The sequence below is a fragment of the Cercospora kikuchii genome (assembly GCF_019650295.1).
Source record: "Cercospora kikuchii DNA, contig_00008, whole genome shotgun sequence".
NCBI lineage: Eukaryota > Fungi > Ascomycota > Dothideomycetes > Mycosphaerellales > Mycosphaerellaceae > Cercospora > Cercospora kikuchii.
The window spans coordinates 2336712-2363725 of NW_025408589.1; the positions used below are offsets into that span (position 1 = coordinate 2336712).

At 53.4% G+C, this 27014-nt stretch overlaps 6 protein-coding genes across 6 annotated transcripts; all 6 read left to right on the top strand.

The window, feature by feature from the left end:
• Positions 1-348: 348 nt before the first annotated feature.
• On the top strand, positions 349-2141 carry CKM354_001210100 (uncharacterized protein; the record flags this gene model as incomplete). Its single annotated transcript, XM_044807613.1, has 4 exons — positions 349-850; positions 937-1303; positions 1377-1737; positions 1806-2141. The coding sequence occupies 4 exons, from the start codon at positions 349-351 to the stop codon at positions 2139-2141; spliced, it is 1566 nt and encodes a 521-aa protein (XP_044663548.1).
• A 7503-nt stretch (positions 2142-9644) lies between these two features.
• CKM354_001210200 (uncharacterized protein) lies at positions 9645-13759 on the top strand (the record flags this gene model as incomplete). Its single annotated transcript, XM_044807614.1, has 2 exons — positions 9645-13320; positions 13572-13759. The coding sequence occupies 2 exons, from the start codon at positions 9645-9647 to the stop codon at positions 13757-13759; spliced, it is 3864 nt and encodes a 1287-aa protein (XP_044663549.1).
• Positions 13760-18088: 4329 nt separating this feature from the next.
• CKM354_001210300 (uncharacterized protein) lies at positions 18089-19993 on the top strand (the record flags this gene model as incomplete). Its single annotated transcript, XM_044807615.1, has 1 exon — positions 18089-19993. The coding sequence occupies one exon, from the start codon at positions 18089-18091 to the stop codon at positions 19991-19993; it is 1905 nt and encodes a 634-aa protein (XP_044663550.1).
• A 991-nt stretch (positions 19994-20984) lies between these two features.
• CKM354_001210400 (uncharacterized protein) lies at positions 20985-22463 on the top strand (the record flags this gene model as incomplete). The annotated part of the gene is made up of 1 exon (XM_044807616.1): positions 20985-22463. One exon carries the CDS (start codon positions 20985-20987, stop codon positions 22461-22463), a length of 1479 nt encoding a protein of 492 aa, XP_044663551.1.
• Positions 22464-23131: 668 nt separating this feature from the next.
• On the top strand, positions 23132-23818 carry CKM354_001210500 (uncharacterized protein; the record flags this gene model as incomplete). The annotated part of the gene is made up of 1 exon (XM_044807617.1): positions 23132-23818. The coding sequence occupies one exon, from the start codon at positions 23132-23134 to the stop codon at positions 23816-23818; it is 687 nt and encodes a 228-aa protein (XP_044663552.1).
• A 954-nt stretch (positions 23819-24772) lies between these two features.
• CKM354_001210600 (uncharacterized protein) lies at positions 24773-26728 on the top strand (the record flags this gene model as incomplete). Its single annotated transcript, XM_044807618.1, has 1 exon — positions 24773-26728. One exon carries the CDS (start codon positions 24773-24775, stop codon positions 26726-26728), a length of 1956 nt encoding a protein of 651 aa, XP_044663553.1.
• Positions 26729-27014: the final 286 nt, after the last annotated feature.

A 27014-nucleotide genomic window follows, 5' to 3' on the forward strand; every position in this document is an offset into this window, starting at 1 on the left:
CAGCCCTACACCATGGACAGCCGCGCCTCCCCATTGGTACGACACACTGCCTCATCACCTGATCTTTATGAACGACATCACTCACATCCTTTGTTCCAATTACACTTGCCGTAATACCGAACGAGCAACGTTTCTGCTGTGCCGACTTAAGCGTGGTCGACGCTTCTGCTTTGAGGACAGCACTGCCCGTACAGGTATGCTATGACTCTGACCACTTCACATACATAACACAGTATCTATCTCGCCTTCCATCTTTCTCAAACCAAGTGCTGCAACAGCAATCAGTGGCTCCTCTCAGTCAGTACTTGCACTCAGAGACACTAATCGATCACCAACACAACCGCAATCATGTGGTACCACGTCTCCGAGCCGAATACTTACCTGGTCGTCACCGGCATAGGCATCAAAGATGTCATCATTGCGAAGAAACGCTTCGTCAAGCCTCTTCAGAAGGTGACGAAGATATCGATCACGCCCTTCGACTTCAGCATGTCGCTGCAAGCCATGACATCGGAAAAACTTCAATTCAATCTTCCTGCTGTGTTCACCATCGGACCCAAGAACAATCCAGCTGATCTGAAGAAGTACGCTGAGCTGCTTACTGGCGACTCAGATGGCCATGTTCGCCTTCAGAAGGGAGTTGTCGCCACGGGCGGCAACCATGTCCAAGACATTGTCAAGGGCGTCATCGAAGGCGAGACGCGTTCGATCGTGTCGAATATGACTATGGAAGAGCTTTTCAATAACAGGAAGCTGTTCAAGGACCAGGTTGTCAAGAATGTGCAGGCCGAGTTGGAAGTGTTCGGCCTGTACATCTACAATGCCAACGTGAAGGAGCTGCAAGATATGGGTGAGTATCTCTCCGGCTAGTATCAGAGGCTCATATGGTGTTTGATCACAGAGTCGACCAATGAAACATTTGCTAATGAAAACCAGGTGACTCCAGATACTTCGAGTCACTGTCACGCAAGGCTCATGAAGGTGCTCAGTCCCAAGCACAGGTCGACGTTGCCAATGCACGCATGATTGGTAGGGTCGGAGAAGCCGAGAAGGAAGGTCAGACCAAGCAAGAGATTGCAAAGATCAACGCCAAAACAGCAGTTCTCGAGACAGAGCGCAAAGTCGAGAAAGCTATTGCTGACCAGAGGCTCCGCACACGGGAGATTGCCATTGAACGAGAAATCCAATTGGAGCAGATCAATGCTAAGCGCACTGCCGAAGCGAAAGATGCCGAATTGCAGAAGGCAGTTGAAGAGAAGAGAGCTGAGATGGAGTTGGAGAGATTGAGAGCTACCACCGTCACGTACGTTGCCTTCCAGCTGGCGTTCTGGTGCGCAGGAACCATCTCCGAGACACACTCTGACACTTGACTACAGACAAGCGAAAATTGCAAGAGAATCTGCGGAACAGAAAGCTGATGCTGACCTCTACACGAGGACGAAAAAGGCTGATGCTGAGCAATATAACCAGAAAGCAGAGGCCGAAGCCATCTACTATCGATCGACCCAGGATGCCGATGCTGCCAACTACAAGCGCATGAAGGACGCCGAAGCTGCTCTCGCTGCTCGGGAGAAGGAAGCGCAAGCAATGTACATCATGAAGGAACGCGAAGCCGAGGCCATGTTCCTGCAGCGACAGAAAGAGGCCGAAGCAAATTACGTGCTCAAGGCGCGAGAAGCTGAAGCCAACTTCCTTGCGAAGAAGAAGGAAGCAGAAGGTCTGACAGAACTGTCCAAGGTGAGTAGCCCGCACGCCTCTTCGATGCCCCTCAGTACAAAGCCACCACTAACGCAACTACCGCACAGGCCTACGGCCACCTCGCCAACGTCATGGGCGGACCGCAAGGCCTCATGCAATTCCTCATGCTCCAAAATGGCACCTACGAACGCCTCGCCGCCGAAAATGGCAAAGCCATCAAAGGCTTGGCACCCAAGATCAACGTATGGACAACGGATGGCGCTTCTAGCGACGCAAGCATGGCGCCCATTCAGAACCTCTTCAAGAGTCTTCCTCCGCTGTTCTCGACGATCCAGGATCAGACGGGTATGATGCCGCCAAGTTGGATAGCTCAGATGCCAGCGAAGGACACGGACACGGTACACGTGAAGGAAGGCAAGCTTACGAATGGTGATTCTCCTTGAGGGCATTTCGCTGTCGAGCTGTCACTGCAAAGGTCAGCATGACTCAACTTTCAATGACTGTCTCCTCTCATTTGTGGAGTTTGGGAGATACCTATTTGCTACTATCTAATCTATCGAATCTTTGGACACATCATCCACCTTCCTCTACAACGTGTGTCATGCTGTGGGATACTTATAAGACATCGACAACTTTGACCGCTGAGACCAGCTAAGGTGAGCGACGAGAGGTTCGGACCATTGCCATCGTTCGTGAGTCGATGATGGCGTTGCATTAGATTCGCTACCTAAATCGGATGAGTATCGATGTCAGGAGTCGCAACACTACCCAAGACTGATACTACAGCCGCAGAAGATGTTCCGACTCTTGTACGGACTGGGAGGGCTTACGAAAAGGATAATCTCATGGGTATGACTTTTTTGGGTTGGCAGTATCGTGATTGTTCACACTCAAGCGACCATGACTAACCCTAGCCCCGCCAACAAATGGAAAAGTCTTGTGCCAATAAATCGGCCCAACAGTAGCCAGGTTCTTCTGCCTCACAGCCCGCCGAGGTGTGACACATCGAATCGAACGCGTAGCCAGCCTTCCCCAAGTTCAAACATTACACAGATTTCCAAGCAATTTCGACACCAACCTCAAACATCGCTCCACACCCTTCTCTTTCTGCTATTCGCCGTCCTGCTCCAGAACTAGTCTTGAGCTCCGCAGACCATGATAATATCGTTGACACCGCAAGGTTCGCTCGGAACATCCTGGACACAACCTTCGAAACAGATGCCCGGATAGTAGCAGCAATCGCTACAATCGGAGTTTTGAGGTTCGTGGTCTGCAGGCGTGCACTCTAGCTCCTGTCGAGCTATGATAGAGCCTTTGCTAGCGAGATTCGGAATAGCCATCGTGGTTGCTGACAAAATGGTGATCAACATGATTGACTTCATGTTGAGGAAGACGTGGTGTATGAGAGATCGATGCTGAGTGATGATCTTCCTGGAATTATTGAGGAGGTCGCTTGTAGTGAGCGAGAGGAGAGGAGGATTATTGAGGTAGCTTTGGTGTTTCCATTCAGACGATCCAAGGGGCATTCTTCTACTCACAGCACAGTCCATTGAAATTGACAAGCATAAGTCTCGCAGACTGAAGCTTTCCCCGAAGACCAATCGCAGATCTCATAAGTAGCAGGCAGAATGATCTTGCCATGTCCACCAACAGCTTGTTGGCTTTCAATTCGCGGACCCGCGTTCCATCGACCGCACGCGGACGCCGAATAGGGCAATTTTGTCATGAGAGTTTCAACACAGAGCTTGCATGCTTCATGATCGACTCTTGATTAATTTGACGTTGAATGAGACAGACACCATGCATGTTAAAACATCTGGATTCCGCAATCCGGGCTACCATGGACTGGCTCAAGCTGCCCTACAAGTTGAGTGTATGCTGGACAAACAGATTGTAGGAGAGGGTCACTCTTCCGGATCAACATGGCCCGTCTCCCAGATATCACGGTGGTCGAATCGTGAGATAATTGTATCGATTTGGTACGAGAAGATTGGGAATCTAGAAGTCACTGAAACCTTCGAACAGCGAATTGTTCCCGATGAGATCGGGGAATTCAAGCTGTACGCGACAACTATGTAAAGAGGCCATAGGCATCGCTACATCTACATCGTACAGAGTAAACCTCCAGCGCTATGAGTCGCCAACTTGGCCTTGCCAAGAATGATCCGATGCTTGTAGACTCGCACATTTATGGCCATCTGCCCCTTCAGCCCCTTTCTGAGTTCTCCACCCACATCTGTCCTCTTAATCTCCGCTGCACGTAACTTTCGCGTGTTTTGTAACGAACGTGATGTGTTAAGGCGATTGCGCACTTAAACCGGGCGAGATTCCACCTTCACTATTTCGGATTGCAAGCCGGATAGTCCCATCCAGGCTCACAACTCCCATCGGGTTTCTCGAGATCACATTGTGTGTAGCAGCTGCCCGAGCAGCAACAGCTGCAGTCGTTGTTTGTTGGTCGATCGAATTCAATTGTGCATGGAATATCAGCGTCGCAAGCCAGAGTGATAACTGCCAGAGCGGCGATGAGGGCGATCAAATTGAATGGGTTCATATTGTGCCGTGGGTTGCTGAGCACTGGTGGATGCCGGAGACTTGATCGATTTGCTTGGACTGAGCTTAAAAAGGTATGTTTGAATCGTTCTGTGCTTTGAACTCGAACCGTGAAAGAGCTTCTTATATTTCCAGTACTTGTGACCCCACGAGTCGTCGTGTACAGGTCGTCATCTGTATATGGAAAATGCAACGTGTAGAGCTGGTTGCGAGCATTCACGCTTGGACACCAGATCTTGGAGAGTCTATTCGTCAGAATCTCCAGGCTCTACGCTCTTGCATCTGTACATAACACACTGAAGATGACTACCTAGTTGACGGAAGCTCGCGCAATTCTTGATCAGGACAGTGCACACCATCGCGGGCTGCTTCGTGACCATCAATAGCAACCGTGCGTGGATCGAGGACTTCTCCAAGTGTTCCGTCTACCTGTACGACGAGTCTGTCAGAGTTGACATTCGTATATAGGGCTGACTACGTTAACCATTAGTCTTACTACTTGCAGTAATACTTCAATGCCAAGGCGTGATCTTCAAGACCCAGGATTGGCGGAACAAAGGCTTGAGACCGATATCAGAAGGAAGAGGAGCGAGCATGGCATTCATCGCGGGATCGATGGGTACTGGGCGCTGTCTGCTTGAGGAGGGACCAAAACACTCTGAGCCAAGTACGATTGATGATATCTCGTAGAGCGAGCTTGCCAGATCGCTCAATCGGGGCATTGCTGTGGAAGCCAAGCACTCGTATGGTGCTGATACTGGGGGTCGCAATGAGGATCAATGAGAGTAAGTCGTATCGCTTCCGAGACAGGCTTGCTCCTCCTCGTCAGATTGAGCACGGAAGGCGGTGGTTCTGATCTCCTCAGCAATTCGAAGGCAAAAGCAAGCCTTGGCATGCTACCTGATGCAGCATCTAGACACGAGAATGGAGGACAGCAGTTCATTGTCATACGCATACTACCCTTCGAATGGGACAATGGAATACTTCCTAAACACATTCAGCGTGAATTTTATACCCCCCTGACCCCCAAAGCTCCAGCATATCGATCACATTCGCAGAGTCGTGATCAATAATTTTGATATGTCAAAAACGAATGTGTGCGTGCGTGTCCTTCCGGTAACCATCTCCATTCTTCTCATGCTTCCATCTCCTTTGGAGATCCCTTCTGTGCTCAAAAGCAGCCTCTTAGGCGCACACTTGTTCCTCCCATCCATATTCACATTCATGGTTGTAGGGCTTTGGTTTATAAAGACCACAGTGAGATGTGCATTTCTTCGAGCAGCAGTCCGAGCATTGGTGGTAAGTGGGTACATGGCCCTTCGGCATGCAATCTCTGTCTCGAACCACGAGATCTTCGTCCACGGGGTTGGGGATTGCCAAGACGGTTGCTGCGAGAGCGACGAGCAAGGTGAATGGCTTCATGTTGAGAAGAGTCCCGGAGAATCGATTTCGAATACCATTAATTGGCTGGATGTCTGCCGAGATGCTTGTTTGTGGTAAATGCTGGAATTGTCTCTTTTGGCGGTCTTGTGGCTTCGAAGTACACAGTCATACATTGATGACTTTATACTCACTGCTCAATGCACTTCATTCATGGCATGGAGTCCTTCGAGCGCACACGGCAACCGCACGCGCGGTGTTGGTGTGTGATTCCAAGATTTGAGCCTTCATATTTGCGCATTGATTCGTCGAGACCAGCTAACTTTTCGTTCTGCAGACGTATACGAGATATTGTAGGATTCTCCCTCCTGGTGATTGACGATTGCGTTGTGTTTGGTACAGGATAGTGCCAACCTGCAAAAATTGCTAGGTAGCTATCAATAGTGAGGCTTTCGACAATGGGCATCTCCTCGCGTGATCCGTTGGAGCACTGATCAAATCCCCGTCTTCGAGGCGGCATCTGTACGAAGATCATGTCACGATCCCCGGCATCCGGTCGAGACCTCTTCTCGTATCATCAGCATCGGTCAGAAAAGGCAGCTCTTACAGTTGGTGTATAAATTGCTCAAGCTTATGGGTTTCCAGACTCCACGTCCAGACTCCGCCAATCCAAAGGATACCACCGAAAGCAGGAAAGCTCTTCATCGAGTCACGGACGAGAAGTGGTCGTCGATGAATCGATACATCATTGATCAGGGATCGCGATCTGAAACCTGTGGAAACAGAAGTCAAGACATCGGAGGTGCCGCATCCCTTCAATCTCGATGCCCTAACTCGACCATCGTGAGCACGTAGCATTAGCTTTGAGGGTTGGCTTCCATGGCAGCATTTGGGCAATGCAGAATGCAGGCTCAAGCTTGTCGCGAACTTCCACATTGGGATTTGGCGCTCAAATTCTCAAGTTCTGAGTGCTAGCCACGAGCCGAGGAGTGTCTTTCACCTAAAGGCCCTATAAGCTGATTCCATCAATGGTGCACATACACGACGCCGTTGCGCAGAAGGCTGTGGCGGCTGTATTAGGTAGCTCGTTCGTGGAGCAAGAGGAGAACAACGCTCCCGAGTCGCTTGAATCAGTCTGCGCTGCCATCAAGCGGACTTCTGCAAGCTGACCTGCACCGGGGATAGACATGCGAGGGGTAATCACGCTCTCTTCTGGCTGTCTTTCTAAGAACGTTCACTCTGCAGTTCTAGACGCGGCTTGCATCAGCATCGAATGTGTTGGCTCAGGGTTGTGGAAAACGCATGGATCGCTGGGGATAAGTGCACCTCCAGGTTGGTGCACTTAGGGCTCTTTCCACACAGGGTAGGACATGTTTGAACTTCGTACTTCACTCTCGTCGTACTTTTCTTTCTTCGTGGTTTGGTTACGAGCTCGAGGTTGGCACCCCATTGCGGAGAAAATGCCGCAGCTCGTTGTAACCCGCTCGAAGAGTCTGGCCACCAGATTGTCAAGCCGCAATGGCTTCGTACTACATCGGTTCTGCAGTTTCCATGATCTTGGGGCCATGAGATCGCCGACCTCAGGCTGATATCAGACAGTGGAATTGAGCTGGACTTGTAAGCTCAATGTGTTCCGGGGCGCACTGCATGATGGGGAAGGGGACAGACAGCATCACGACGAGCCATGTGTCTAAGGCCAGTGCGGCGCGAACACGAGCTCGTGAGGAAGCTCGCCAAAAGCGTGGAAAAATGGAAGAGGTAACGCTGTTTGGCACGCGCATCAGAGAGATGCTGCATGCGCGGAAGAGGTCGTTCCCGTTGATGATCGTATTGATCAAGCCCAGTTCGGCTCTCATCTGCGACGAAGACGACGCGATTCAGTGGTGGTGGTCCATGTGGTCATCACGTGCAGTGCACCTTCTTGAAACAGACACGATGGACATTGACCGGTGCTCGCCGCCACCGCACGTGGAGGCGGCGAACAAAAGCTACATTTCTGGTGGCAGCGCCATGTGTCTGTGTCCGCGGCACTCGTTGAGCATCGCGCAGACACACCGCTGGATATTCACATCAGCACTACACATCAATTGGTCAGCAGTTGCAGTAGCTCAGCAAGGATTTTTGTGATTGGCGGATTGCATTCCATTTTCACGAGCTGCAGATGCAACATGTTGATGCAGGAACTCCCTCCGACGTGCATTCGCGCAGACTCGGCGGGGCAAGACGGCAGGTCAGAGAGGTGCGATAAGGCACACGGCAGAAGATGCCCACTCTGGCCGCTATGTGAGCTCTTTTGGAGCTTCCCCTGAGGAGACTAGAGAAAGCCGGGCGTAGATCTGGTGTCGCGCTTGCGGCAGTCGGATGGAGCAATGATTGCGAAGCGTGATGTCGACATGTGATGGGACTGCAACAGTCGTGGTGATGAGAACGATGAGCTGGCAACGCAGAGGCTCACATAATGTCGGCATCGTGATGACATGAGATTCCAAGCGCGAACGAGGGTGGATCGTGTGGTTCACGAGCGCCACGATCGACGGCAGACCGGGGAGTATGTCGGTAGAAGGTGATTGACAGGGCGATGCTGTCTCATCTATGGCCGCAGCACCTGCACGCGTGCGCAAACAGAAAGGTGTCGATTTGAGAGGTGAGAGGTTAGGTGAAGGGAGTCGAATGTGGAGGTACGGAGGTACGTAGTTTGCATGGTTCCTGGATGGGCTGCGTCTATGGCCCGACGCCGTGTATGTAGCTATCGACGCCGACACCAGGGGCGCGCATACGGCGCTGCAGACAGTGCAAAGGCTGTGCAGGACCGAGGGAGGAAGTGTCGGTGACCGTGTCGAATGTGCAGCGTTCTCTACATCAGCGTCTCTCCCCATCAACGGTGTCGTTCGGTGTTGCTGTTGCAACGGCATGCTCTATTGAGTCTGGAGAAAGACGTGGGTGAGTTCTGGCGGGCGTAAGTGGGTGGCGCGCGGAACGAGAGAGCTTTGGCAGCAGGTCGGCACGCGCCTCTTGGGCTGCAAGGATCCTGCTTCAAACACCCCTGTCGCCTGAGACACCCTGAACTTCCACCACTGCAGCAGACGCTGCGCCGAGCATTCGACCTCTGATCATACCAGCGCCCACGCCCACAGTGCACCATCGAGGGGCCTTCTTTGACGCGTCCGACACCCTCCTGCGTCGGCACCATCAGCGGCAGCGGCATCGACGACAGTGCCGCTCTTCTCGCCGGGACCCATCCGCGGTATATCTTCAGGCACACGAGACTCCGCAGGCATTGCCCTGTTGAGCGCTGCCCGTCATTGAGCGATTGACGCCATACGCGCTTTGACGAGGAAGCCATTGAGCCGTGATTGAGTCGACCGACGACAGTACTGGCGTCAGAGAAGCAGTGCTGCGACGTGCTATACTGACCCGCTCACCCAGGAGGAGCATCACCATCGATATCGACAGAAACCCTTCCACCCACCGCACCATCCGCCGCGGAGGAACGACCGCATTGTATCCATATTTATCTGGGAAAGAGGCTACCGTTGTGCATGATCATGAGCATGCAGAGTGCCTGATCGTGCAGCACAGTACAGGACGAAGAGGACGCGACTCACCTTTTTGCTGAGGTCGTGCCACAACACACATGGTGGAGACGGAGCGTCAGTGACTAGCCGCCGTTGCACAGAAAAGGGACCGCCCTCGGGCACGACGCGCTCCCATTGGGGGTGGTGATACGTGATCGCAACACCGACGACTCCCTTTTGGGCCGCGGTGCATTGGCTGTCTGCTCCACGAGTCGCGGAGACGTGCAGATCGCATGAGTCTGCGAACTTCGCCCGTGTTGCACGCAAGCCGCCCAGGGTGGACACAGTAGGGCTGCAGCGGTCGAGGGGCTTCCCGAGACTCTGCTCTGCTATACCAGCGCCGTGCTATTGACGACGTCGTCGACACCACAAGGTTGCGCCCCTCCCTGTCGGGCGTGCAGGCGCTGTGTGCGGAGATCGTGGGCGACGTGAAACACCATGCAAGTTTCGCCAGCAGGCCCGTTTGAAGCCCGCTCTGCCGTGCCTGCATCCTCGCCTTCCCTGCTCGAACACCAACTCCAGACGCAGCGACAGGACAACCGCTCCACCTCGCTCTCTTCCGGCTCCGTCTCGACCATCAAGCGCCCAGACTCGCTGTCCCGTGCACCCGACGACTTCGACCACACGACGCTACGTTCGCGCCACTTTGGTCGCGATGCCTTGACCGCGAATGACCATCAACGGAGGAGGAGTGTGGCAGTGGACCGCGACACCACCGACTACCTGCGTGCGCAATCCGCAGCAGCAGACCCTTCCCAGGACGACAACGCTTCGGGCCCGGGCTCAGTCAACCGCTGGTCTCACTCGACGTCCTCGAGCCTGGCCTCACTCAGCAACACGCGACGACACCGCTCCAGCAGCGGTGCCGTGCTGAGCTCCCTGGCAGGCCAACAGTATCAGTCTCCGCGCCGCGCCGCCCCTGTCCATGCATCCCCCCAGTCCAGTCCGCAGCGGAAAGAGGTGACGACGTCCCACGTCTCACCATATTCCAGTCCTGAGCGGAGAAGACGACCATCGAGACAGGACGGCACTGGATCCTCACTGACGGCGCTTCCGCTTCTCCATACCACGCCTGCTCTGACGGACCCCAATGACACCGAGTCGCCGTCGACCAGTTCACAGACCATTGCGACACCCTCCGCGACATCTCACCCACAGCACGACTATTTCGATGCTTCGTTGTCCGCGTACGGCATGGCCAAGCAGAAGCGCATAGTCACAGTACGCAGTCCTTCAGCACCTGTAACGATACCGCCACAGCCAGTGCGTGCTACGCCCGAGGCAGGCACCTCACAGCCCGACATGTCGGAACGGAGTCACCATCATAGACACAGAGCGTCTGGTAGTGGCAGTCATGCATCGAAGAAACCACGAAACAGGGAGCGGACGGAGAAGGACAAGAAGTCCATGCTTTCCAAAGCATTACAAAAGGCGAACACGGCAGTCTTGTTGGACAATGCGCAGAACTATGAGGGTGCGCTGGAGGCATATGGAGACGCCTGTGATTTGCTGACGCAGGTGATGGCGCGCACTTCGGGAGAAGAGGACCAGCGAAAACTGGACGCCATTCGAGTGACATACAGCAACCGGATGGAGGAGCTGAAGTTGTTAGTCCAGGAGCAGGCTCACCCGAGCGATGAGAAGGACCTACCTGCACGACCGATGAGTGATGACGGGGCATCGTCGCCACCGCCTATGAGCCCCATGAGCGGATCATTGGGCTCACATTCTGGAGGAGGAATGCTGGCAGAGCCTGCTGGTCGCTCAACTGCGGCCCCTCGAATTTCATACCAGCACAATGATCGCGACAGCTTTTTCTCTCGGACAATGGCAGCTGTGGAGAAATCAACAGCCTATGATGAACTAACGAAGGAGCATTCACCTCCTGCGAATGCGCAGCCCATTTCGACAAACGGCCATGCACGAGATCCATCGATATCACTTGCCCCACCCGAGCATGCTGAATATATGCCCCGACCGCTATCGCCACGGCGGCCGACCGAGCGATCGCCACTGACTTCAGCTTACGCATATAAGGCAGAAAAGCCGTGGCAAGCGGCGGAGCCGGCGCCTAGTGAGTCTTCGATGGATGATCGAGAGGCGGTGGAGACCAAAGATTCGACATCGTGGTTGGATCCAGTGGACGAGCCTGGCTCTTCCTGCTCGGCCTCCGTGCACTCCAGAGACTCATATCATCAAGGCTCGCGCAGGAAGCATTTGAGAGACCTCAGTGGAGAGACAGATCCTGGGTTCGACGAGGCTTTTGACGCTGCAGTGGAGGCTGCGTATGATCAAGGCTTGGAGCCGGATCTCGATTCACGGCGCAGGCACATGACGACGACCAGGCAAGGCAAGCACAATGAATCAGTTCAAGTGCCCGCATCCGAGATTGCGGAGATCATGCCTGGACCATTTCAGTCGGCTCTGACGAACACCGAGCAAGACGAAGAAGATCAGCGCATCTTGGACGAGATCACCAACGATTTCGGAAGTGAGTTCAATTTTGGCATTTCGTCCAAGTCTGCCTTGCCACGCCAGTCCGACTCAAGTTCCTTCTCGCGGAGCACGTGGCAGAGCTCACAAGTATCTTCGCGGGATACCGCTGCGTCTTCGCTGGCAACTGTATCGGAAGACGTGTTGGGAAAAGGCATGTCAAAAGCTGCGGCTTTGAGGGAAAGCGCAGCATTGCCGGCTTCCGTAGCGCCTCCGCGCACTTCATTGCCACGACCAACGAGTTCGAGCGATCGTCGTGCCTCGTCTAATGTGCGTAGCCGGAGGTTGTCTCAAGCAAAACAGCTCAAGATTGAGACCTCTGTGCCACCCGAGGGCCGCAAGAGATCATCTACGTTCAACACTGCCAGAAGTCCGATGCTTCAAGATGAGGATGATGATGCAGAACTCAGAACCAGACAGCCGAGCAGCAGCACTGCTGGCGATCCATCCCATGAGCATATGTTGCGGTCCCCGCCATCGCTGGATCTGCCCACAATCACGAATGATGACGACCATACTTACGATAACACGACAACATACAACCACAGGCCGAGTTACGAGGAGGCACCCAGTGACTTAACTGGAGGCGCACGGCCATTGCTTTTCCGAAAGAACAGGTCAACAATGAGTTTGCGGGATCATTCTCAGCATACAGTGCTGCTGGCTTCTCCTGACCCCGAAGCGTTTGCCTCAATGGTAACACCCATGAGCTCGACGTTCATGAGTTTTGCCACGAAGAGAAATCACAGTCAGAATCCGCTGACTTCACAGCGTGCCAATTTTCCATCTCTGGCACACATGTCCTACGATTCCCAAGTCGGGGGCGGCACACATCTTTTCGATACGTCCTTGTCCGGTCCACAGGCTGCACTCTCGCCACTCTCGCCGCGGTCGCCAAGCCAGGCGCAGCCCACAAGCCTTGAGCCTTGCCCAGAGCCCTTCCTCCTGCGGCCATTCTGGTTGATGCGCACCCTCGCATCGACCATCGTGCACCCACGTGGTGGATTCCTCACGGAGAAGCTTTTCGTACCCCGCGAAGTTTGGCAGACGAGGGGTGTCAAATTGAAGCTTGTCGAGGACAAGGTCGCCAATTGTGACCTCCTGACTGCCGCATTGGGACGCCTCGCGAACGTGAACACTTTCGATGCCGATGCCGTCAAGGCAGAACTGGAAACCTTCGAGGAAGTCATGGACCGTGCTCAGGCCGCGCTGGCCAAGAAGTTGGGAAGCGATGTAGGGCCGCACGGTGTCACGGGCATGTTCAAAGATGCCTCAGCCGTGAACGTGACGTCTACTGCCGGCAACAGTCCGTCGGATACTAACGCGGCCGCTGACAAAGCTACAAAGAGCAATTCGGGTAAGAGCTATTTGACTTCCTGGCGCAAGCTACGCAACAAGAGCTCTGGTGCACCACTTTCTGGAGGTGGTGTTGCCTCGATGGCTTCCAACAACAAAGATGGGGGCAAAGAACAGCATACCATGCCATCGGTGCCCATGACCACATTTGTCCCGGTGGAGCGACGAGGCAACAAGAGAGAGGCACGGAATCTGGTGTTCGAGGGTCCAAACAAGGATTATATGGGCTCCCTGGCTCGGCTGTTCGACGGCGTGCAAATACTCGGTAAGTCCACTTCACCCGCCTGCTATGCTCAGCCCAGACGTGCAGCAGACCGCCACTACGTCTACCGACTGTAACCGTCCTGACCGCCTCGTACGACGCTCGACGCTATGTACGCGCGGGTCAGGCGGGTTCGGAGAGGTGTGCGTGGTGTGGTGTTCGTCTCGCTTGCATGGCTTGCAGCTCGGCTTGATGCACGTCATTTGGGCTGCGGGATCCACCTCGCTAACGTTTTTATCTTCTCACTATCACAGATCAAATCGCACGTCAGGTCGAAGACCCCGGGCTCAAGCACTCTTCGCCAACGCACGTCGGGCTCGAACTGAGCATTCGCCACGCAGCCGAGTTCTTCGGATTCTATGTTTGTCGGTTCGTGCTCGCGGATCTGACGCAGTTGATGGACAAGTACGTTAAGCGAGGCACCGAGTGGGTTCTCGCGTAGAACGTTTTACAACACATCACGACGAGGAAACAAGCGCTCGACAAATCACCGGCATGTTCTCTTCTGGCATGCGGATGCGATGTTGGTGGTGCCCCGCGGAGACAGTTGGGAAATGGTTCGCGTGCAGCCCATCACACATGACGGCTTCTTTTGATTTTTACTATTATCGATATGCGTCGTTCGTTCTTTCCCGCGCTGCATGCGTGACGCGCAGCATATGTATGTGCCGCGCGCGTGTGGCGTGAGGATTCGTTCTGCGCATGATGCAAGCAAGCAAGCAAGCAAGCTACACCAACCACTTGGAACCGACAGTTTCGAAAGCTTTAACAGGGGAACGATTAGCGAATGTTACCAATGACCCAGCTTCTTAAGAACTTTGAAGAGGGACTGTCTCCCATCTTGGCGGATGGCAATCATGAGGCACGAAAGCACACCGCGCAGTAGGGGTTGCAGGAAAAGAGGAGGACACTGGCTCACATCCGAAGTGAGCTAGTAACACGGAAAGTAGAAGTGAGGAAGAAAAGAAATTCGGAGATGTCAAAGACGAAACGATGCAGAGAGGTGAAAGTTCTCCCCTTCCGATCACAGCAGGAAGTAGAGGAGAAAGCTTTCCTAAGAGAGCCATCAAGCGCGCTCACTATTAGATGCGAAATTTTGTTGTTATTGCTGAAACTATCCGATATTGATCTTCATGCTCATATAGGAGATCAGTCAGGAAGGGAGGAAGGAAAGTAGAGGGATGATGTGAGGGCTGCTGGATTTTGATTTGGTGTTTTTATCCATTGCACGATACCAAGGGTCGTTTGTGAGTTCTGTCTTATCTATCTGTTCCTCGATCAGTCGCTGTTTTATGTGTCTTGCTCTCAATTCCGCCCCAAACGTCGTCTTTCCGAGATACGGATTTTGAATTCGGCCTGATATGTTTCTGCCCGAGCAGTGAAACTTGATCAATCGTCAAGTAGTTAGTGAAGCAGGAGCCGAAAAAATTAATCTGATAATTCGCATCGAGATCAGATAAGTAGAAAGTGAAGTGAAAGCGAGTCAAGTCGTGCACAATTTCGATTGCCATTTTCTTCAGACAAAGTTCTTTTTGATTGATTATTCAATTTGGTTACTTCTCATTTCAAATCTGATGAGATGGTCCTATATTTCTTGCGTTCTCGTACTTTCGTCTACATGAAACATGTCATTCAAGCTTCTTTTCTGTCGAAGCTCAGACTTTTGCGCCTAACGTTTCTGCATATGGTATATGCATAATTTGCCAGACATATTGATATTTGTTCCATTCGGCTGGGGAGACTTGTACCTCGTTTCTCATTGCACGCGATGAGCTCCCATTCCGAAGATTGCATTCTCTTCGCTCTGGGTTTTCAGTAGAAGTAGCGGTCAACTGACAAGATGAGTCCGTCGCAGTTCCGAGAGCTCACCTTAACTGCCGGCATCGTGTTTGACTTCCTCTTCTGACTTTCGTGGCCTCAAGATGCTTTCCACCACAGATCCTGCGATATTATATTTGCTTCATATCATAACACATGTCGCCATTCACTCGTTTCAAAATCCTGTCAAGGTCCGACTCTCCATTGTGCCCTAACACCCGTTGGCGACGTGGTTGATGCCTAGAAATCGGCAGCGATGTTTCTATTCCCGACGTGGCTTGCTGCTTGATGTATTGACTCAATTTGCACGTGCCAAGCTCAGACGTTGCACGGCGCCGAATCTGTCTTGAGGGCTGGCATTCTTGTATTCGTGTTCTGAAAAATGAGGCGAAATTGATTGCAGAGGCGGCTCAAAAGCTGGGATTTTCCTTTTGGTATCACTATCGAGGTCATCCTTGCTTATCCAGAGATGCTTTATCGTGCACGGCTAGCCATCAATGGAGGACGGTTGGAAAGACCAGGAATGCCTCGCTTTGGGAGTTGCAAGTTTTGCCGATGCCGGCGATATATCCCGTGTTTGTAGGTGATTGGCGAACGACCGTTGTTGATTGGGTGCATGGTCATATACTGCAGCTGGTTTGGGCGGCAGCGGTCACCAGGCAGTCGGTGGTGGACCATTGATTGACGGACAGCATTGCTGCATGAGACCGTGTCATGTAGGACAGACTGGAGGAGTACATTCGTTGCTCTCAGACGGCCCGTCGAAATTCAAGGAGGACTACTATTTCTCCGCTTGATGTGTTTTGGCCTTGGTTTGGACGAATTCTTGTCGGATTTACGTTTTGTGATTCGAGTGGAGACATCGTCGTGAGAATGACATCGATCGGGTTGAACGGGAGGCTTCTTGCTTTTCTGATGGGCCAAAAAGTGCGTGATGTCGTTGGAGATGGATTGCAAGAAGTTGTCGTAATAGGACCCTTCCTGGGTTGTTGTGGTATTGTCGTCGACGGGATGGCTACTCTCGTGCATGACCTGGAGCTGGGAGAGGTCGTTCAACTTGGCTTCGCGGTCCGTGTCGAGACGTGAGGACTCTTGTTCGTGAGCGCACATGGGTGGTGTCGAGGGAGGGAAGGCGTGCGGGAGGTGAGGGACGGAGGAGTGGACGGAATGGGTAAGAGGCAGGAGCAGAAATAGGGCGGCAGAGCAGGGACGACGGAGGGAGGGAGAGATGAGGAAGGAGGAAGGAGGAGCGAGACCGAGATGGTGCGGCAGTCGTGGGCGTGTCTGGTCTGGCCATGCAACGTGCACGGCATTGGCAGCGTAGATATACTCGGCGGCCGCATCGCCCGGTCCAGCAGCGCAAAGCAATGTCCTGGACTGGGCACGCGGCCATCCTGGCGGGCCAGCGAGCACCACGCAGCAGCAGCTCGTCTATTTGCTTTGCGGTAGGCTACAGAGACACCAGGCAGCGGGCGCCGGCGAATGGCAGCTTCCATGGCCATGTATAAAGGCGAGGTGTGATGATCTGAGCGCTGGCGGCACTTGCGGTCCTTAGCGAGCACAGTCAAGCTTTCGTAGGTGAGATCGCTTGCGGCGGATGCAGGGAAGGTAGGGTAGCAGACACGGCCAGCATCATCAGCAACGACAGAGAGAGGTGGACCTCCCGCCGGCGTTGTAGCGAGGCGAGCGCGCAGGCGACGTTTCATCGTGCACATGAGCGATGCCCTTCGCTTCGCCCTCTGCCCGTCTCACCTTCGTCTGCTGCTACAGTACTATCGCACGCGCACACTGGAATAGCGGACCTCTTCCGAAGGTAGACTCAGCAGTGAGTGAGAGATCGGATCTGCGCTCCAAGCGAGCCCTCCTCCCACGTCACCGCCTCGGCGTTGCACCCGGCCGGCCCTGCGACTACGACGACCACTGCTCTTCTCACCCGCCAAGCCACTGCTCCCAAGAAATACTACTCCCACTGCCACCGCCGGCACTGCTACGAGCAGCCTATACCAGCGACGCCCAGTCTGCAGGCTCGGCGTATTGTAACCTGCCAAGCCATCGGGCTTATTATGCTGCGCATCAACAACTGAATCTTTCCTGGCAATTTGTAGATCAGCGACGTCTGCGCCTCGTGTCGACATGGGGATCGCGAGAGCGATGCATGGAACCATGAGCGTGGGCGTGGTCGTGATGTGCAGAGGCCCGGTGCCTCCTTCCGGATCATCCTCAGCCCATCCCCAAATCCATCTTCACCCTGGCGCTAGGATAACCGCATGCCGGTCTTGCAACTGTCCAACCCGGTCGGGTCTGGTTGTCTGCGCCTCGCAATCCGCATATCCGCGGACACCGCGACCGTATACTCCGACGTCACTGCGACTCCGAGATGCAATAATGCAATAACACAATATTGCCATATCTGCATCGTCGTGTTATTGTCGCAGCACGACAACTGAGGTTAGTCTACGAAGAAGCTCGTACAAAGCTGACGCCGGAGGGAGGTGATTCCGTGTTTCTACGCGACCTGATTGGTGCCACAACCTGAACTATCCCTCGTCACCAGCATCACCACCCTTCATAATGAACGCCCTCTTCTGCACTCGCCAGCCCAGCGACGCGCCCTCCTTCACCTCTGTTGTGTGCGACTGACAATCTCACCACTTCCATCAGCTCTGCCTGTCGTCTTCCAATGTGGAGAACGACCATCGACGACCCAAACTACAGCTTCTGGACGCCGGTCGCCACGACGTTCCGGCCCAGATTCGCCCGCTGCAAGTCCACCACACGAATCGTGTTCTGGCCCGCCACATAATACATTACTCGCCGATCGTCCCTCACCGTATTGCTCTATACATCTCACAAATCCGTGGAGATATCGCGCGAAGCCCTCGACTATCACCGCGCAACCGCACATCACTCGGCTCCCACATCCGTCTTGGTTCCTGGCGGGGAGCAAACCACGATGGGCCTCTCGTATCTTGGGATTGCCCTTTTAGGCCTGCTGGCGTACTATGCACTGAGCACCTACAGAAACCTCGCCAAGAATATCGCCGCCGCGAAGCAGACCGGCCTTCCGTACATCGTGCTTCCCGTCTACACTTTCAATCGAGCCTGGCTGATCACACATCGGCTATGGCTGCCCTTCATCGATGCCATCCCGAGATTCCGGAATTCACAGTGGCGACAATACATTGTGCCAGAATTTGCCTGGGCCAAGCAATATGAAAGCTTCCGGGAACTTGGCAGTGACATGTTCTTGCTCGTCTCCCCGGGCGCGAATACACTGTTTGTGGCCGATGCAGAGGCAGCTGCTCAGATAACGACCAGACGGAATGACTTTCCCAAGCCCATCTGGATGTACACGAGTGTCGACCTGTTCGGCAAAAGTGTCGTCTCCACTGAAGGTCATGTCTGGCGACAGCATCGTAAAGTGACTAGCCCTCCCTTCACGGAGCGCAACAACAAATTGGTATGGGATGAATCGTTAAGGCAGGCCCAGGGCATGATGACTGGGTGGACCGCTGAAGGCCAAAAAGACAGCGGGACTGTAGAAGACGTGGCCACAGAGTCCATGCGTCTGTCATTACATGTGATTAGTGCTGCAGGTTTCGGCGTTCAGCTCCACTGGCCACATGAAGGGAAAGTGGCGACTGTTCCAGAAGGACACACCATGACTTACAAGGATGCCTTGGAAACACTGCTGCACAATCTGATTTTGGTCGTGATAACGCCACGATGGCTGTTGCCACGATCGCCACTGCGAATTCACAAGATCGCCAATGAGGCGTACGTGGAGTGGGGCAAGTACATGAAGGAGATGTATCAAGCCAAGAGGCAGGAACTCAGAGCTGGTGAGGGAAGGGAGGGCTTGGACCTTATGGGAGCACTCGTCAAAGGCGCTGGTCTGACACAAGAAACCCTCAACATCAATGTCAATGTTGACACGGAGAAGGCCCAAGCCAAGTCCGGACAGCCTGCCATGACGGATGAAGAGATCATGGGGAATGCCTTCGTCTTCATTCTTGCAGGCCACGAAACCGCCGCGAACACGATTCACTTCTCGATTCTCTTTCTAGCCATGCACATGGCCTCTCAACGGCGGCTACAGAAAGACCTCGATGACATCCTTGGCAATCGACCGCACTCGGAATGGGACTACGAACATGACATGCCCAAACTCTTCGGCAGCATGTGTGGAGCCGTCATGAACGAGCAACTTCGCCTGATTCCACCAGTCATTGGCATTCCCAAAACGACTACCCCAGACCGCCCACAAACCCTCACCGTTGACGGGAAACAAATCACGATAGCAGAAAACACACACGTCACTCTCGTCACCAGCGCAGTCCACCGCCACCCAAAACACTGGCCACACACCTCCGAAGCAGACCTCCTCGAATTCCGCCCCGAACGCTGGCTCCTGGACCCTACCAAATCCTCCTCTCACACCACCACTGACGACGAAGAATACACCAAAGAAGAAGGCCTCGAATTCGACGAAACCGACAAACGTCCCGACACAGCCGCATCTCTCTTCCGTCCCGTCAAAGGCGCTTACCTCCCCTTCAGCGAAGGCTACCGTTCCTGTCTCGGCCGTCGATTCGCACAAGTCGAAATTCTCGCTGTTCTGGCTGTGATTTTCAAGACCTGGACGGTAGAATTGGATGTTAGTATGTTTTTGAGTGATGAGGAATTTGAGAAGGCGAGTGAGGGGAAGAAACGAGAGGCGTGGAAGAAGGCGGATGCGAGGGCGAGGGAGTTGTTGAAGACGGGGATGATGACGATTATTACGATTCAGATGCGTACGGGGAAGGTGCCGTTTCGGTTTGTGAGGAGGGGGTGTGAGAGGTTTGGGTTTATGGTTTGAGGGAATTGATTTTTTCTGTGAAGGGGAAAAGAAGATTTGGATGGGGATGGGTTTGCAGGTGAAGAAAACAGAACTGCATCTGAGCGAGATTCAGCGTACATGAAAAGTCTCTCCGACAAGCGAAAAGCAATAGAATTCATTTCGTAGCTGCGTTGGCACTCCTTCTTCATCCAGATCAGAGGACAGCCCTGTGAGATTTGCTGACGGAAATATAGATGGTCTACAATCCACCCACATGAAGAAGGATTTCGAGGTCGCTTCGAGGCTTCTGCTCTACACTCTGCATTCTCTCTCAGGGGCTCGCCATGATTACCACATCGAGCGCGAAGAAGTTTCCGCCTGTCGCGAGAGACCAAGCAAGACACACAATGAAAGGAAAGGGAAAACCAGAGCATGAAGAGGAGTAAGAACACCAGCGTACTTTTCGTCAACGCGAAACAGGAACGCTAGTCACAGACAGCAAAACGGAAACTGGGGATGAAAAAGAACGCTCACTCTGCGATCTCTTTCGCGAACCAGGTTCCACAACTGTCTCGCATGTCGATATAGAGCGCCTACAGTACGCTACACAAGCCGGGATACGAGGATCTAAGGGCACACGAGTCCTAAAGGCAGAAGAGCATGGAGTCTCTTAATCTTGGTTTGTGTTTTCAAAAGGCTTTCTGACGGTTGCGGTGCCTCTTCTCCCTTCTCGAAAGCTCCAACCCACCTTCAGGACAATCAATTCAATCGATTGACTTCATTGTTCCAAAATCTCACTGTAAGACACGCGTACAAACGTTCCTCCCTTCTCCCATTCATTTCATTCACTGCATGCACCCCTTCGTTCTCCGTTCCATCTGTATCAGAGAAACATCAACAACAATTCGAAACTCACATCGAGCACTCAAGACGTTTACGATCCTCATCTTCCTCTACAGAATACTCAAACTCCTGAAAATTGGAAAAATTCAAGGACACAACAACTCGAACCGCAAAGACCAGAAAAGCGATGAAAATCCTCCTAACAGGCTTCAACCCCTCCCAAACAACCCGAAACTACCACCTCCATTCCTCGAAACTCCACATCGTACCCTGGCATTATTCTCTCTATAATTGTCTCGTGGATATGGGTCATGAAGTGGAGCAGAGGAGTATACCACTTGGTGAAGCTGTGAGACCACTCTCTTACCAATCTACTTACAACGAACTCAACACGATGTTGTGTGATGAGCACGATCGATACGACCCATCTCCTTACGTCGACGCATCTCAATACGACGAAGTAATCCTCTTCCTCGGCAGCCCCACCCAACGCGTCTCCTCAAAATTCTACGAAGGCTTATGGACGATCTCGCAGTTTCCGAATTGTATTTTGGCGTTTGATGATTGGCAGATCAAAAAGCAGTGGAGGGGTATTGAGAGTCTTGCTGCCTCAGCCTCAGCTTCAGCCTCAGGAAACAAACAAAATGGAGGAGGAGGAGATCTGGAAGATAAATTATTCGGTCGTTTCGTGCTGGAAAGAGTCAACAAGAAGACCATCGAACAAGTCAAACCGTATGAAAAGGAGTTGAAGAAAGGATTAGATGTGATTTTGAAGAAAAGGAATCGTGTGATAGTGCCAGGGTTCGCGGTGAGGCATTTGTTTTCTCGTTCATCGGCTTCTTCTTCTTCGGTGGATGTGGTGTTGGGAGGGAAGAGGAGTGAGGAGGAATTGAGAGAAGAATTTGGAGCGCATTTGTTGTTTGGAGAGGAAGTTGGGTATCCTCGGAACAGAATCTTCGTCGTGAATCCGAATCCTTATCATCTGAATCGGACTTGGGAGGATCCAGGGCATGAAGGGGAGGAGAGTTTGGAGTGGAGAAGAAGTTGTGCGAGGTATTCTCGAGAAGGGAAAGAAGTTGAGGAACGGCCGAAGAAGAGACGAAGGTTGAATTTCGCGTCTTTGGCCCACTCGATGACGAGGAATTGGTTGAAGAAGCAGTGTGGTGTTCCTAAGAGGAAGATCAAGCCGAAAGCTGCAACTGTCGCCAACGATCCTTCAGCGGCAGTGGCAGACAACCAGCATCTGGAATTAGGCACCAACGACAGCATTCCCAGCCACATCGGCACCTGGCCCCTCGACCTCTACGGCGACAGACTCGATCCCGAAAAACGTCTCCCCGAAGACGAAATGATCAAAGTCTTCGCTCAAGACTGGGCATGTCTGATGCCCAAGTACGAACATGCTGGTTCCGGCTGGTGGCGTGCTCGTCCACTACAATGCGCTGATGCAGGAAGCATTCTGGTCGCCGATGACAAAGAGCTGGCTGCATTATATGGCTGGCAGTATCCCTTCTTCGGACGAACAGCAAGCGATATCGTCAAATTGTCAGACAGTGAGCTCGAGGATATGGCTAGTATTCAGGAGTGGTTGTTGTATGCTATGCATCCGCTTGATAAGAGGGTACAGCGGGCTGAGGTGTCAGCTGTGTTGCATGCGCCGAAGTGAATGGAGGTATGTGAAGATTCTGTCAAGCAATTTTCACACGGCTTGTTTGGATGTGAAAACTGGTGGCGACGTAGTAGCAGCAAGGTGTTGGATGCAGATCGTGCTGATGAGAAATCAGTGTCAGTCAGTACAGGCCGTGCCCCTTTCAGCATGTGCTTCGATGCAAGTCGCAGCGCGAATGGGGCCTGCCAACCGTCCAGGCTCCTCGCCGTGTCTTTACCAGATTGGCTGAGTAGGTGCACAACAAGACGAATCAGAGAGGCTCATCGAGTTTCTGGTCAATATCGAAGGAGTGCCCGTATCAGCGCTGTCGGCATTTCCTCTCATGCCTTGCAGTGACTGTTAAAGTAGTCGATTTTGGCGCAAGCCCCGGAGTTAAGCACGTTGCCTGATGTCGACCTTGAAGAAGTTGCGCGCTGGGCGATGTCGAGAAAGCAAACTATCTCCGACACCAGACCGCCTACCGTAGTCCCCCCTGGCTCTCCGAAATAGATCTTGGCTCAGACCAGCCTGCCCTGTATAGCGTTATTGTTTGCGGCGGTCCGAAGACAATCCCAGCAATGTCTTCCATACTTAAGATCTTGGACGCGCGCCCTTCGTCTGTGTGATGCTGGTGCAAGAGGAATACTCAGACGCTCGTTTCACAGGCGCATAACCCAACGCCCATCATGCTCACCCAAACATTCAGCCTCGCGGTACTTCTGGGCACCGGCCTAGCCTCAGCACAAAGACAACCTCTTGTCATCGTCGACGAAGCCCCATATGCATTTGGTGACCCCTTCGGCATCGAAGCGACAGGCGAAGCCTTCGGCTTAGCACCAATTCAAGTCACAGCCTCGAACGGAAGAATCTACATCGGAGGCAATCAAACCCAACCCACCAACTGCTCCAGCGCGCAGACCGTCCACGATTTCGCGACTTTCATCTGGCGTTCCGATAGAACTTTCTGGCTGTACGGTCAAGACCCAGCGCATGCACAGCAAGTCTGGGCCGATGTGGGAGCCGATGGGCTTACCGGATATTCTACCGGCAAGGAAGCGACTCCAGGACAGGCGAGTTTGAGTCCCTTTGAAATCGACGTGAATGGCACGAGGATTGTGACGTTTAACGGCGTCGGAGCGAAGGGTTGCCCGGAGGATAGTACCAAGCCTACGACTGCGCCGTTTGGGATTTGGTTCAGTTCGGAGGTGAAGCCGGGAAATCTGGCGAATTGCTTTGATGTTACGCTCAAGGCGTACAAGACTCCTTACAGAGATGCTTGTACGTATAGCCATTTGGCCAGTTGTGATGAGGCGCCGGAAAGTTGTGGCAGTATGAAGGATCCTGTTGGGGGAATTCCACCAGCGAGGGAGTAGATGCTTCCTGTAACAAGTTTGACATGGTTGCTGCAGAGAATAATGCCAAAGATGCAGGCTGTACATATCACCAAGCCATTTTGTACAAACATTCGATACTTGGGCCTTCGTGGCGTGAACAAACTAACTCGCCTCGCCGAAAGTGTGCTCGTCAGTTGTATGCCATAGTGAAGATTTCTTCAAATTGCGGCTGCTCGAGCATTGCCTTGTGATCTGATGATGTGACGCAGCGACGGACGGCACGGGCACTTGATGGGAGGAGCGACGGGCGTTCGCATCAGCGTGGATGCTGGGAGTGTCGTGGATGGATACAATGGTCGTGTGCCTGCAGAGCTGAAACAAGCAGGCCCGAGCTGTCTCGAGGGTCGCTTGGCTCGCGTCGTTGCACAGCCTCCGCGCACTGGTTGAACCGAGCACTCGACAATGCTTGCCAACCCTGCCAGTGACGACGACTGATCAAATGACATGGTGCGAGTGCGGCGAACTGAATACAGGTACCGCCGACCGTGGCGCAGGAGTGGTCATGCATTCGCTTCATGTAGGGAGAGAGGCTACTCTTGATACTGCTATGCGACAGTGATCGGAGCGCAGTGCGCGCGCAGAGACCCAGACATCACGTCACCAGCCACAAGGCCCTCCCCTCCAGCGCCCAGCACTCGGCCATCTTCTCTCACGCCCACGCCCACACATCCCAGCCCAGGCAAGCAGGCAGAAACCCGCTCGCAATCGATGACACCACTTTGTCCTGCTCTGCTCACTCTCATTCACCATCGTCGTCGGCGAGCGAACATCGACGACACTCTATTCGAAACCCGATCTTCATTCGCTAACGAGAGCACGTCCTCGCGACATATCTTCACAGCCTGTGCAAAGGGAATTCTGTCGACAACCTCCCACCTCCGCGACTGACCACGCAACATACGGCGGCCTCGGAGCCGCGATTAGAGAACCATCATGGACGACTTCGTTCGGGTCCGCCGAAAGGACACCACCAAAGGCCCGCCGCTTCGGATATTGTCGCTCGATGGAGGAGGTATTCGTGGATATTCCATGCTGATTATCCTGCAAGAGTTGATGCATCGCACGTTCGTGGAGATTGAGGGCAGGGCGCCGAAGAGGAATGAGATTCCCAAGCCGTGCGACCACTTTGATCTAATCGTGGGCACCGGTACGGGAGGCTTGATCGCCATTATGCTGGGGAGGTTGCGACTCGACCTGGATACCTGCAAAGATGTGTACGTGCGGATGACGAGGAAGGTCTTCCAAACCGACAAGACGGTCTTCGGAGTGCCTTGGAGGAGCACTATGTTCAAGGCGAGCATGCTGGAGGAAGCCATCCGGGAAACGGTTAGAGAGCACACGGTCTTCGAGGATGAAGGAAACGACACACTGGCGAATGCTGCGCCCATGACTCCGACAAGCATCCGCAGCTCCAACTCCAATATTCCGCCAATTCCATCGCGGACTATGAGCCAGAGCAGTCATTACAGTCAAATTGGCCAAAGCCCTCTTGGAAACAGAGTAATGATCGGATCAATGAAACCAGGCAACCCAAATGCACTCTTATATGATACGCGGGAGAAGAGGACGAAGACAGCCGTGGCAGCAGTGTTGAAGGGGACCAATCATACAGTCCTGCTTCGATCCTACGATTCTCGCAAAGAGCCGGCCCCAGATGTCAATTGCGCTATCTGGCAAGCTGGCCGGGCTACCTCGGCCACACACATGGCCTTCAAGCCTATTCAGATCGGACAATCTGTGTATCTCGACGAAGGAGCAGGCAAATACAACCCTGCCCCGCTTGCGCTGGATGAGGCAGTAGCGAATGAGTGGCCCGGGCGAGAAGTCGGCGTCTTCGTTAGCGTGGGAACTGGCAAGCGGCCCAACAATCCTGCCGCTAATCAACACGAATGGTGGGAAGGCTTTCTCGGTGGCAGTATGGGAGAGTTCGCCGAGGCACGGAGAAAAATGATTCAGAAGTTGGAGAACTGTGAAAAGGCGCACGAGTTTATGCTCAAAGACCACCTCGCAGCGAGGGGCGTCAACCCGGAGACTTACTATCGCTTGAATGTGGAAGTGGGAGTTGGAGAATTTGGTATGAACGAGTGGGCACGCTTGTCAGAAATCAGCACCGGCACAAGGGCCTATCTCTCCAAGAAAGAGGTCGAAGCTCTGACATGTGGTGCGGCGGCCAAGATCGCAAAGATCTACTTCGCCAAAATCAGACACGACCGAGCAGAAGCCCGAAGAGCAGCAGGGACAGACCATCCTGCGTATGCTTCACAGAACCCATGGGAACGGCCTCTGCCTACAGTCCCGCCACCGCAGAACTTCGCAGTCGAATTGCCTGGGGATGATGAATACCGACCTGGACAACACTACGCTGACGGCGGCCATTTCATGCAGCACAAGTACAGCTTGTCCACAAACAGCGACGTTTACGACCGGCATAACAGTAATGCCACTCCAACGCAGCAGTCGTACAACTCGTCACCTGCGCTGTCCGCGACACGGCCCTCTTTCGAACAACATCAATCTCCTGGAGCCGCCTTCCGGTTACAACCGAATTCGTATCAATCTCACGACCATCCTCCATCGCCGCGGCATAGCGCCGATTTCGCGCACCCTCCCTCGTCCCCTCCTCCTGTGCCTCCCAAGACACCGGTGAATGGCGCTGCAACAGTGTTGCCTTATCCTGATCGAAACGGCCCTCCACCCATACCTCCACCAGCAGGGACAACCGCACCAGCACATCCGCCTCCACCGCCACCCATGACTTTCATGAACATGGGCAGCCTTGGCAGGAATCTACCTTATGGCGTTGTGGGCGCTGATGGCTCGATCGTGGACGAAGTCGGACAGGGACCGCCTCCGCCGGTCAACATGGGGAACAAACCGACGCTGTCTTGATGAACGTGAACAATGGAAGAATATGTAGAATGGTGATGAAGAACTCCGATCTATGGTCAGATTTGAATGTTGTGCTGCACCGCGCTAGCGTCACTGGGTTTTTGGTGGTGGATTGTACATATACTGTTAGTGGTTTTTTGAGCGAGCGAGCGAGCAAGACCCAGCTTCTTATTGATTGATTGAATGATCGATGATACCCCAGTTTTTGGACAAGAAGAGAAGAGAGACACGGGATACGAGAGAAAATTAGGGAATTAGAGGAATGAAATGAAATGAAGAACCCAAA